General features: G+C 46.7%; 1 protein-coding gene and 1 long non-coding RNA gene across 4 annotated transcripts in view; one reads left to right on the forward strand and one right to left on the reverse strand.

The window, feature by feature from the left end:
• The window catches only part of LOC142592776 (uncharacterized), an 83,476-nt gene that overhangs the window by 50,509 nt on the left and 20,357 nt on the right, over positions 1–12,610 (reverse strand). The gene's annotated exons all lie outside the window — the stretch shown is intronic.
• The window catches only part of CYLD (ubiquitin carboxyl-terminal hydrolase CYLD), a 134,790-nt gene that overhangs the window by 37,577 nt on the left and 84,603 nt on the right, over positions 1–12,610 (forward strand). The window contains exon 1 of one of the 3 annotated variants that reach the window (XM_075704411.1): positions 1,043–1,256. The exons of the other annotated variants lie outside the window; for them this stretch is intronic. Within the exon in view, the coding sequence (XP_075560526.1) occupies positions 1,184–1,256 (73 nt within the window). The 5' untranslated portion in view covers positions 1,043–1,183. Of the gene's footprint in view, positions 1–1,042; positions 1,257–12,610 lie in introns of those variants that run through there. 3 annotated transcript variants of the gene reach the window in all.

Raw genomic sequence — 12,610 nt, forward strand, 5'->3', positions numbered from 1 at the left:
CATCACTGAAACTTAAATAACCAGCAAATCTTTCACGACGTGACGCAACACTGCTGTGTCTGCTGTGGGTAGGAGTAGCATTCATCTACTCCTACAGCTATCGTATTGTAATGGCGGACTCACTAATGTGCGCTAAGCGCAAGTGTGAAGAGGCCATCAATCATCTTCTGTGCCACTGTTCTCGCTTTGATAACCAACGCCAGACTCTCCAGTGTGTCTTGAATAGACTGGACGACAGGCCATTTACGGAAGCAAAGATCTTGGGAGCCTGGCCTCGCAGTTCATTAGCCCAGAAAGCAGTTCGAGCGCTTCTTTACTACCTGAAGGCAACAGACTTGAGTGCCCGACTATAGACATCCTGCACCTAACTTAGTGCATGTGAAAGTGCGGTATAGACTCATATTTTTCTTTCTCTTTCTTTCACTCCCCATTCCCCTCCCCACGTGTAGGGTAGCAAACTGGACTCAATCTGGTTAACCTCCCTGCCTTTCCTTCTTCCCTTCTCTCTCTCTCTGTATGAGAGGCCATGGTGCTTGAGGAACCATTTCCAATAGGCACTATCAACCTTGGTTTTCGGTTTGGTGCAGTGTGTTTGCGGATCTCTTTTTGATCGCCGCTGCAACTTCTGATTGACCACCTGGTCGATATTAGCACCCCGCCACCCATGTATACGCTGCACGAACGGCCGTCGACAGCCGTGCTCGTGTTGCCCGTCGGCGGCTGCGCGACTTACTGCCGGTCTCGCCTCCGCGGCTATTTTTAAAGGGTGGACCATGGCGCCGGCGTCGTGCACGGGGCCGAGTGCGTTTCAGCCATCGAACCCTGGCTGCCCAGCAGCCGATGATCAAACTGGGCACCGTTTGCCGGCCGCTTTTGAAGCGTGGCCGGCGTCGTCGCGACACAATAGAAGGGTGAAAGGGTGAATGCGGGAGGGGGGCGCGCACCTACAATCGCCGTCGGGGTCCCGGTTGCCGCGCGTTCGGAAGCGCTGTCGACGAAAAACACGGCGATCCGGCGGCTGTCGTTCTGGCGGCGCGAGCGTTTTGTTTTTCGACGGCCGCGCGCGTCGTCGACGCAGGGGGGAAGTCCGAGCGACGCACACCTCGAGCGACTTTTGGCACAGCGCTCGTCGCGACGAGCGGGGGCGCGCAGTTGCGGCCGCTGCTGAGTGCGGCCCACTTTCATGGACTGCATGTGCTCCAAGAAGAGGAGACCGCGCGGGGATGGCGACATGTACCTGCCCCGTGACTGTCACGGTAGGTGTCTCCAGGGGCTTGTATGGGATGCTTCTATAGCAGCAGCGGTGGCATATATAACCTAAGCCGAGTTTTGCTTGGCGTGCATTCTGACCGATTGTGAACGCTGCTGCTATTTATGCACCTCCGACCTGATTTACGAGTATAGCGCTGGCCGAAATTCTAAGGCGCGCCTTCGGAAAACGCTGCCGTTGCTTTCGAAAGCAGCGTCTGGATGCGCCAAGTTGCTGATTGGCGGTTTGTTTCTCATTCCACTTTCCTGCCGTATATTTAACTAGAAGGCTCAGCATTTCCTAGGGCGACAAAGTAGCTCATTGTAGCTTGTCGGCTAGCGGTTCATGTCGCTACGTTATTTGATACCTTGATGCATTGTTGCATCTATTATGCTGTCTCCAAAGTGCAGTAGGCATTCTGTGGGAGCGTGCAAGGAGCTTCCGCACCGTCGTCGTCGTAGTTTGCTTGTTCAGCATAAGCGGAGAGTGTAGTTTCGAAAGAAGCAGCGGTCCCACGGCTCGCGCTTTTAGGGCACGAGCGATGCCCCTCTGCTCAACTGGGAACACGTGGCCAGCCGCGCTTGAGAACTGTGCATCACTTCTCGCGCGCATCGCCTGTATCGAGTAGGCCGAGCAGCGCGTTCGGCTGCGTCATCTGGGAAGTGCTGTTGAAGTATACACTAAAAGCAATGGAAGTACGTTTACAAGCAAGGAGATACTCTTGATTTCGTGATTGTGTCGCTGAATATGCTCATTAGTGCGAACATGCGGCCAGCCTTGTCTCGTTCTGATACTGTTGTCGGAATCGGCCTCGGGTATCAGCATCTTCTGCACTGTGACATGCAGCGCGCCACCAGGCCCAGCCAGTGATCGTCACGCTGCATGTCGCGTTGTGAGTGCGCGCCGCGCTGCCCTCGTTTCGACGCAGCTGTTGCTGGGGGGGACCGCATGCGCCGGGCTTCCAAATGAATCATTGTTCCGATGCGATGTTCCGTTTCCGATCGGCCACGCTACACTGGCGTGGGAAAACATGCGTGCGCTGCCTTGGCGGCCTCGCGCTCGGCGTTGCTCCACGCGCTGTGTACGCTCTTTCGGCAGGGCTGCTTGCAGCCGTGGCGCACTTAATAGGAAACTCCCGACAGCTCTTGCATTTGCTGCCATCCATGCGGCAGAAAGGCGTCAGGGACGACTTAGGGAAGGGACGGGGAAAAATGAATATTGGAATCTATGTGAAGCAGGTAAAGCCATATAAAACTAAATGTGATGCCGTGCAGGTGTTTTCATTGCCGTCCTATTTAGCGTGTGATCTCACGCAATGTCTACACCGTTAGCATAATAATATGCCGGAATAGCAACAGCGACTCTTGCGAACTGAAACATCGACGCAGTGACGATGACGAAGGCGATGCTTGTCGCGGGAAGAATAACGAGTAGAGGTGTGCGGAAGAGAGAAGTGCGACGCGAAAGACAGTGGCAAGGCTGACTATTATTCGCTCCTATCATTCCGGCGTCCTTGGCCTAATGGAAATTGGCGCGCGCGCGCATGTGCTCTCGCACGTGCTCCTCGACGTGACGCACGCTCCAATCGTCTCAACGAGGCAGTTGGCGTTGGCACGAGAGAAGTATGGTGTAATTATGGTCTAATGCATTTGCCGCATTCGCCAATGCAGTTGCATATGCGGACGATCTCGCTTTTCGTCTAACTATTTATATTGTGTGAGAAAGCCTACTATCAGAACTGTGGAGTCCAAGATAAAGGAATTCGGAACCATTTCTGGCGTGCGAATTAACTGTACTAAAAGTTCAGGACTGTCATTCGCCTCATGAACGTTTACACCGACGCAGTTCCCTGGTATTGAATGATCTTGTTTGTCACCAGCATACCTTGGCGTTCTTTTAGGTGCGTATAAGTGCACATTATTGGAGGGAACGTGTTTCAACCCCAAAGCATTTTATGTCCGAATTTTCGTGCGGCTGTTTATGCCAGAAATTAGCAAAAAATTGACTATTCCGACAGTAGACCTAAGAAAACTCACACTATGGAAAGAATACGGGAACTCTATGCACGTGTGCTCGGACAGTTCGGTAGCATCGTCCGCCGCAACTGTGGCCGTTGTTATTGCCGGCTCATCACGTCGCTCGAGCATACCGGCTGGTATACTCAAGACTACATCAACAGCAACTGGGACTGTGGGGAATTCGAAAAGCCATATAGGCACATTTTTCATGAGCTCCCTCAGACCTGGACCATATTGTGAGACTTTTAAGACCAGCGCTGCAAATCAATGTGTCGTGAGGAAAAACTCTTACTATTTTGTAGCCCTAGACGGCGCGGATTTCCACACTGCTGCTGAAAAGGCACCGTATTGTATACCAATGGATCCCTGGACACTGTGGGGAATGCACGAGAATGATGTTGCTGATGCAACGTACAGCAAAAATGGCCTTAAATGACGGCATACTTGTCACCATTCAATTGTCTAGGCCAGACAGCAATTCTTTTCTCACCGAGGCTATGCGGAAAGCGACAAGACATTAGGTACAAAAGCATCGTCACAAACGTATTTACATGCTCAATCCCCATAGGACGTTTCGGCATCCTACGTGCGAGCTTCTTGCGCAGGCTTAGACTCGGTGTTGCCTTTGCGCGACAGTATTTGCATCACAACCGACGCGTGGGCTCACCAGACTGTGATACGTGCAGTGTGAATGAATGCATTTTGGAGTTTTACGTGCCAAAACCACGATTTGATTATGATGCGCCTTAGCGGGGAACTCCGAATTAATTTTGACCACCAGGGGATCTTTAACGTGCCCCCAAGGCACGGGACATGGGCGTTTTTGCATTTCGCCACCATTAAAATGCGGCCGCCGCGGCCGGGATTTGATCCCGCGACCTCGTGCTTAGTAGCGCAACACCATAGCCGCTAAGCCACCGCGGCGGGTGATACGTGCATTGTACCCGAGAAAGTCGAACACTTACTTGTTTCTTGTCCTAAATATGACCGTGAGCGGCAGGCATTGATCTATTCGTTAGCGCCAATTTACATCAATCAACAGAGCGAACCACCAGGGCTCTTTTACAGTTTCCAATGGCCTAGACTGCCGACGAACCCTTTGGACACGAACGTGTATATGTAATCGCATCCTGTTGTCTATTGTCATCGTCACTACTTGTGCACCTCTTTTTCTCCTCATCCCCATCCCTCTGAGCAGAGACTAGAGGATCAGGCCGACGTCTCTGCCTTTCCTCAATCCATTCTCCTCATGACTTCTCAAGCTTTGGCTGAGCTAAAGTGTGCAATTTATTGTTGCCAGTAAAACTCTTCTAGGTACTACAAATAAATTTCCAATGTTCCAGTATTTACACTCAGCGGTTTCACTGAATATTTTCAACATTTATTTTGTGATCAAGATGTGAGCCTGTGAGGCGCGACAATCTTTCCGACCAGTAAGTGCAGGCGGACTGGGATTGGGGCACCTTTATGTTGGGCAAATAGTATCTCGTTTCTTTTTTCGACCGTTATTCGTTACTCCGGGCGTTTTTGAGGTGAATCTCGTCAATATTTTCCCAATTTAGTTGTTTCGACGAATTTTGATATATGGTTCTGTCTGCAGGGATTCATGCATTAAGTTTTCTTTTCAGTGCGTTTTTTGACAGTTAGGTTCTCAAATGAATATTTCTCTACCTCACGCAAAACTGTGTATAAAGATATAATAGCTATGCTTTTTCCTCCTCCGTTGTACCGACTACATATCGGCCTATCTGGACATGACGCGCTTGCACGAGTCCGTAAAATTCCAAGACATTTGTCTATAAATGGCTCACCCGTTACAGCCTGGTTAGGTAAGGAAGGTGCTTTTGTGTATTCAATTAATTGTCGTCTTTGTGATGTTATCGCGAACTCTGAAACACTGTTTTATGTTTCAGGGACGCCATTTGATGTCGAAATTTTCTCCAAAGAATTTATAAAATATATCTTGTTCTAAACCCTCATATACCATACATACATCATCTAAAAGCGATGACATGCCTTCTAACATGTTACTATTTATAGGCGTGCACAGTTTATGAAAAGCTCGCATGTTTGTCCTAAATTCAGAACAATTGTCTTTTCACTATCAGATTTTGTTCAAGTGTTTTACATTTGAAAGACTTAATCTATATCATAGAAGTGACTGTACATCGGATTGGTATCTTCTGTTCGTGAAGTCTGTTTGCTTGCCTCCCTTTTTGGAGAAGTGTTTTCATTATTAATGGTCGGGTGTAATGTTTGTGCTTGTAGACGCGCCTGTGACAGTTTTCACTGCTATTTGTATAATCTACGTGCGTATGTTTTTCTTTTTCATGATAAATACCATGAAATTGAAGAAGAAAACGATTGTGGTCTAACGGTTAGACCATCAGGATGTTGCGCTGGGAAAACGGAGGGTAGATACCACGATCGCTGACGTAATTTCTATTTGGAAAGTCAGCAGCCACGGTTAGCAAAGTACTGGAGGGTTCGCAAAGAAAGCCTCGCTTAAAAATAAGGACAAACTTGGTCCAAGGCAGCTGCTGCGTTTGACATTTTCGTTCATCTCTCTCCCGGTGATGTGCCTATCTCGGCGCCAACAAATCTTCGCAAACCCCGCGGCTGTTCGTTTCGTTTCACTGTATGTGTGGCTTGGCTAGCTTGGTTATGTGTGGCTTGGTTAATGACCGCAACTTCCCAGTCGCGACTCGCGGCAGTTATATTCATGAAAAGTAAGAAGACAACGTAATATTTTGGACGCTTAAAATAATTATAAAAAAGAAATTGCATAACTTTCGAGTGTAGACAGCTCTCTACTAGCGAGTTGTGCAGTTCTAACACTGTTGTAAGAACGTTTTCATTCACACAATTTTTCATTTTGCTGGGTAGCTCTCAAGGCTTGTTATACTAGCGGACAACCTTCTGTGGCTGTATATGAAGGAAAACCTACGGAGACAAAGCGCGCACAATAGAGAGCGCTTTTGAAAAGAGTCCCCGTGTTTTCATCCACGCTAGTTTAAGCTCGGGAAGAGAAGACATAAACACCTTATTAGCAACAGTTAAATAAGACAAAACACACGACTGAATGTAAAAGTTTACTTATTTTGCGGCTTTTCCCATTCGTGTCTGGGAAAACGCGAAATCGTCGCACGTGGAAGCTACGTCGATTCAGCGTCTGTTCCTGTCAAACGCTGGCGGACTGCTTGACGCGGTAACACCTGTGCAGAAGCTCGGCCCCCGTAGCTTTCCCATCATAGCCACAGAAAGTTGTCCGCGAGGGTAGACTGGGCGAGGGAATTTCGCTGCGACGCATCGGAATGATAAAAAAAAAAAGCAAACGCGTTAGTGCGTCAGCCTGTTACACTAACCTCGATGACAATGCAAACAGGCTGTCGCATACCAGTGAAAGGAGGTGTGTCGTTAGGTAAGTCTGGTGCAACAAGAATGTTAGGTGAGTAAGCAGTACAGAAACAAGACGCGCAAAAAAAAAGAAAAGAAAAACATTGAGGAAGTGCCAAAACAGATTGCGTGGCTGAGTGCGTGTGCCCTGCTTCCTGAGCGCTCGTTTTTCTCTCATGTGCCCGACCACTAGATAGATCGACCTCTGTCAGAATAAAGGGTGCTGCATCATCGACAGGACTTATCACACCAGACGGCTGTGCAAGCGTTGCACTTGCGATCCACCGGCCTGTGTGAACACTCATAATGGAAACGCTCTTCCTGTTGTGTGTGTGTGTTTTTTTTTACTTCTCTCTTTCTATTCTCTTTCCAACACCCAGTTCCCTCACCCCACTGCAGTGTAGCAAACCGGAAACTCATCTGGTTAACTGACTTGCATTTCCTCTCGAGCTCTCTGATGTACCGTGCGAAGCTGACACGTATAACCAATCCACTGCAGTGAGCGGGCTAGATGCGAAATAATCGCTCCAAATGAGCGCAACCGCGTGTAAACTGTGTTTCAGTAGTTCTGTGCAGCAGAGCCAAGGCTACGCGGCCCGTGAGCACAGGTTCTTGCACAGCGAGATGTAGTTTGGAACATGTAGGACAACTAAATGGCGTTGACAAGTGATCTTGTCGTCAGGTGTTTACTTGGAAGCTTCTCTGAAGATCGCAGGGCGGTTTATTGCGCCATTTTGCTTCGTTCGTTCATAAAATATTTATTGAGGCTCTGTGATGAAAATAGAGTTCTCCACTTGTTCGAATAAATATGTGCATAGAAAAAGAAACTGCCGTACAGACATTAATTTGCATTTAAAGAGTACAAACAATTCATTGATTTGACAGTGGCTAAATTTATTTGTGTGGTCGACACAGCCAGTGCAACATTCCGTTGTACTCCCTCCTAGGTAGTGCGTTGTCCTTTGCAAAAAATGGCGTCTGCAAACGGGCTTGTGTGGCGTCGTTCCAAGCTGCTCTTTTACACCAAAGGAACGAATAACTTGGCGTTTAACATGCTTGGAACAGCGCAAGAGGAGTGGGGTACAAGTGCACGAATTATAATTAAGAAAACAGCTGCAGTGACGAATATCATCGAGCTCACTGCTGTGTACAAGTGGATGTTACAAGAGGAATCGAGATGGCGCCATCATCCTTTGCGACGTATTGTGCGACACGCTGGCTGAGTGCTGCTTCTGAACACACCGCTTCCGCCGTCTCCGCAACCCTACTTCTCCTCTGTATGTCGAAATATTTGTAGACGCACGCATTTTTGGTGTCATTGCGAATATAAAATTTTGTAGCGCTGCTATCACAACTGACCACATTGCACAGTAGCAGATGCTAGGTGCCGCCGCCTGCATTGTAGCGCTCGCCGCTAGCCATTACCCCCTGAACAGCTTTCTAAGCTCTTCAGGGGGTAATGTGCTTGGTAATGCCTGATTGGGGGTAATGCCTGATTGGTCAAAAAGCTTGCAGCTTGCACAGTGCTGCACGGAACTACTGAATCAGAGTATGGTTAAAATCGTGCGTACGTCGGCCGCCTACCTACACTATTCTAGCAACGATGCTGCCACCTCTTAATTGTTCTCACAATGTACAAAGCGTGTTACATAAAACATATCGCTCAAAAGAAATTGCTGCCAAGTTCTATGTGCGAGACAAGTCGAACGAAATTTTTGCCCTTAATTGCTATTTTATCCTCTCTCTCTTCTTTTTTTCTTCTATGGTCCCTAGAATATTGATACTACCGCTCGGCCCCGAAAGCACTAGGGAAAAGTCGTGCAAGAGTGTGTGGAACTGAGCTGGTTGGTACATTCTTAGAAGGTAATCGAACAGCGTTTCAGATGGGACGAAGTAAAGATGACAGGCAAGTGTCCGTCGTCTATACTTCATCCTGTCTGAAGTACTGGTCCATTACCTTTTTAAAAAGTAGTGCGTATACAGGTACACTAGTGCAAAGCAGTGCGTATCGCGACGTCTTGTGGCGCCTTGTTCAAGCACAAAACTTATTTAGAAACGTTTCTTTTGTTAAATGCTGTTCTCGTCGAAAAAATATAAATAAATAGAAAGGCCACCGTACAATCATTATTATACATGCTTTGCATATTTCCAAATTTTGGTGCATGATATTTGGGACACCCTGTATCATAGAGTTTCCTACAATAATTATTGTATGAAACTCTATGCCCTGCAAAACCGTTTTTTCATGGGCGCCACCATGGATGGATGGAAGGTAGGAGCGTCCCCTTTGAAATGGGGTGATGGCAGTTGCCACCATGCTCAGCTTTTTATTTTTGGTTAACTGTGTTTTAAGTTACTAAAATTCGCCAGTTTCTTTAAATGCGTCTTCCTACACTTTTAACCTTATGTCACCTCTCTGCTTTTGAGCCACCACTCTTCCTATCACTTTTTGCTAACTTCTACCGCATATTTATTTACATGACTATTGTTATCTCTACACTCTAAGAAAAGTTTACACCCTTTGGAGTGCCCCTTCTGCCACACAACGATAATCGTCATCTGCCGTGATGCGCTTCCTTTCTTGAAAACGCCGCGTCCGCTACTTTCCTGTCGGGAATGCTATCATGCTGATAACGCGCATGCCGTTCGTTACTGGAAAGTACCGGGCTCGCAGCGTTAAAGAAAGGAAACGCATCAAGGCAGATGACGATTATCGTTGTGTGGCAGAAGGGGCACTCCAAAGGGAGTGCCCTTTGGAGTGTAAACCCTAGAGTGTAAATTCTTAGAGTGTAAACCCTAGGGGCGTCAAGAAGCATGACTGTGCCCGCATCGACATCGGGATGGATACCATCACATTTTAGTATGAGGCCTTCTATTGTTTCTACAGATTTACCACATCCAGTAAATGTGTCTTCTTCGTTAAATTTCTTTTTATAGCTGCGCGTTCTAAGACATCCTGACCATTGGATTGGATTGGATTTAGTGGCCTCACCCTTTGTAACGGGTGGGCATCGCCGTGAAAAGTAGCGATGCCCTGGCTACAGTATACTAGAAGCTATTCTAGTACACTGTAGCCCTGGCCTTGGTAGGTAACAGCGTATAACAATACTGCTACGCAGTGGCGCCATCTATGGGCAGTCGGCATGCTGGCTTTGGCGAGCGCTCTGTCTTGCATGGCAGGTACACGATCGGTGTTACACCGTAGTGGTAGTTTCTAGCATTTCTTTTCGCGTCCTCTGCGTGGTAAATGGTTCAGTGAGGCGTACTGAAGTGGTTTAAGAGGAAGCTTTAGCTCGGGCCCAACTCCGACGCGGCCTATTCAAATACATGAAAAACGCAAAAACGTTTTTATGAGGTAACCCCTGGACCGATTTTGATGAAATTTGTTGCACTTGAAAGAGAAAGTTAAATTCTAGTGACTGTTGGAAGCGGAATTTCGATTTAGGGCTTCAATTTTCTTAAAACGTTTTTCAAATATTTGACCGCTTGAAAAAAATAGAAGCACGAAGTTTACAAATTCATAGCTCTGCATCAAGAACTGATATCGCGGTTCTGTAAACGGCATCCATTAGATCATTCAAAGCGGACAAATTCAATATGTCATTTTACATCTTACGTGAATGTGTTACGTTGGTTACAATGGTTTTGCAAAAGTTGTATTTACCTATGATTAAATTTTTTCTATATTTATGTGTAACATATCAATTTTGTCCGCTTTAGATGTACTATTAGATGCAATTCACAGAATTGTATTATCATTTTTAGTGGTTGAGTTACGGAGTTGTAAACTTGATAGTTTCGTTTTTTGAAACTTTTCGATTTTTGCCAATTTTTAATAAAAAATTGACAATCTAACTCAAAAATTCCAAACCAACAGTCACTAGATATTAAGTTTGTCTTTTAAATGCAACAAACCTCGTCAAATTTGGTGCAGTGGTTGCCGAGAAAAGCGAATTCTCCTTTTACATGTATTTAGATAGGAGCACTCGAGCTAAAGCTTCCTCTTAAGTCGGTATGGCCGAAGTTTCTGCTGGCGTTGAGGCGGACGGAGCACGCAGCGCGATGTGTGCGCGAATGTTTGAGCCTACAATCGACCTCAGATATCAATTCTGCATTTCTGAATGTTCCATTAACTAATGCGACCTTATTGCAGTATTTTATCCTCTATTTCTAAGCTACGGTTTAGGAGCAACGAAACATTGTAACGGCGTGGGTACCGTTCTGCTACGATAGGAGCTGTGCTGTTATACTTTGACACGCTTTCAAACTGTTAGCTGCAGATTACATTGCGTTACTACTTGGTTCGGTGGATGAGGTTTCCACCCATGAATAAAATAGTTTTGGTCAGTAAAAACAGCATACCTTACAGTGTGAACTATACTTGTCCAGCAAAGCGACCGTTTACGTTACGAACTGCGCGAGCGTCCTAGGCAGTGCATGGCAGATTCTGGATTACAGATATCTTCGTTCTACATAGCGCATGGTCCAAGCATGCGGCATCAACGTTTATAGATCGATAAAAGTTGTGCGACGTGACTATGCGAGCTCGTATCGCGGCGTTGGCCCCCTTTTCTCTTTCTTTTTCGAGAAAGAGGATGATAACCGAATTTGTTTTTCGGTTGTGTTCGTTCCGTTCTCTACTAAGCACTCACATGTATTACGGAAATTTTGTCCTCAAAAATAGCCATCGCATTCTTTTTATGCGATCCCTCTCACATATTATGGCTTTACAGGACAAAAACGCAATGCAGAATCACATAGCTTATATATGTATCATGCTGGTTCACCAACCGCAGTGATCGCCATGTTGACCAGCGCCATCGGCCTCGTGCAGGAAGCCTAGCGTAGACATATAGTGATTTCAGGTCTACTAGACTTGAAATGCGTGAGAGCGATACCGGTGTATCACAAATATTTGATAGCGCCAGCCGCATAGATGTTTCGTAGTTGCATTAGTTGGCCGTACACGAGCACGCGCTCTTATGTTGTCCCGACGCCAAGCGACCATATAGCAGATTTACCATTTCATGCTGGTAATACAGAGACACCGGTTCTCTTCGCTGATTTAAAACCGATATACGTAAAATGGTTCACAACACACACGCACCGCGGCTGATAATGCTGATAATGCACGTCACATGTTTGCGCCCCCAAAAGATATTTCCGCGTACTGTAGTTACCGATGCATAGAAAGACTTCCCTGGCGATCTTATATGAGCGGATATTGCGTAAATTTCACAGAGTACGACCTAACATCTCGAAATCGTTCCGCAGCACGCGACAAAGCAGCGCCGCGCCGGATCGCCCAAGCCACAGAGGTAGAAAGGCTCGCCGCGCGCCCTTTCCTCCTCGCCCGTTGAAAAGGTCTATATCCTGTTGAAAGTTGAATGGATTTACCGTATATCAGCAACCTCTGTTTAGGTTGATAGGAACATGCGCCTCATGGAAACCACTTTTTATCTAGCGTTCTTAGAAAACCTAAAGACCAAGATCTTAGAATGCATTTCAATTTTTTAAAACTTATTTGTCAAATAGCAAGTTTCTTGCACTAAGTTGGGACGGAAGTACGAACAATATAGTGATTGAGATTGTCTCAAAACTATGAAAATCCATATAGGAAGCTGCAACAATCACCCGGAATTTTACCTTTCGATGTTAAGACAGGTACAAAAAAAAAATTATGGGGTTTAACGCGCCAAAACCATTTTCTGATTATGAGGCACGCCGCAGTGAAGGTACTGTAGTGGAGGACTCCGGAAATTTTGACCACCTGGGGTTCCTTAACGTGCACCTAAATCTAAGTACACGGGTGTTTTCGCCCCCACCGAAATGCGGCCGCCGTGGCTGGGATTCGATCCCGCGGCCTCGTGCTCAGCAGCCCAACACCATAGCCACTGAGCAACCACGGCAGGTAAGACAGGTACAAAGAGGAGAATGCATAAATATT

The sequence above is a fragment of the Dermacentor variabilis genome, chromosome 1 (assembly GCF_050947875.1).
Source record: "Dermacentor variabilis isolate Ectoservices chromosome 1, ASM5094787v1, whole genome shotgun sequence".
NCBI classification, from domain to species: domain Eukaryota; kingdom Metazoa; phylum Arthropoda; class Arachnida; order Ixodida; family Ixodidae; genus Dermacentor; species Dermacentor variabilis.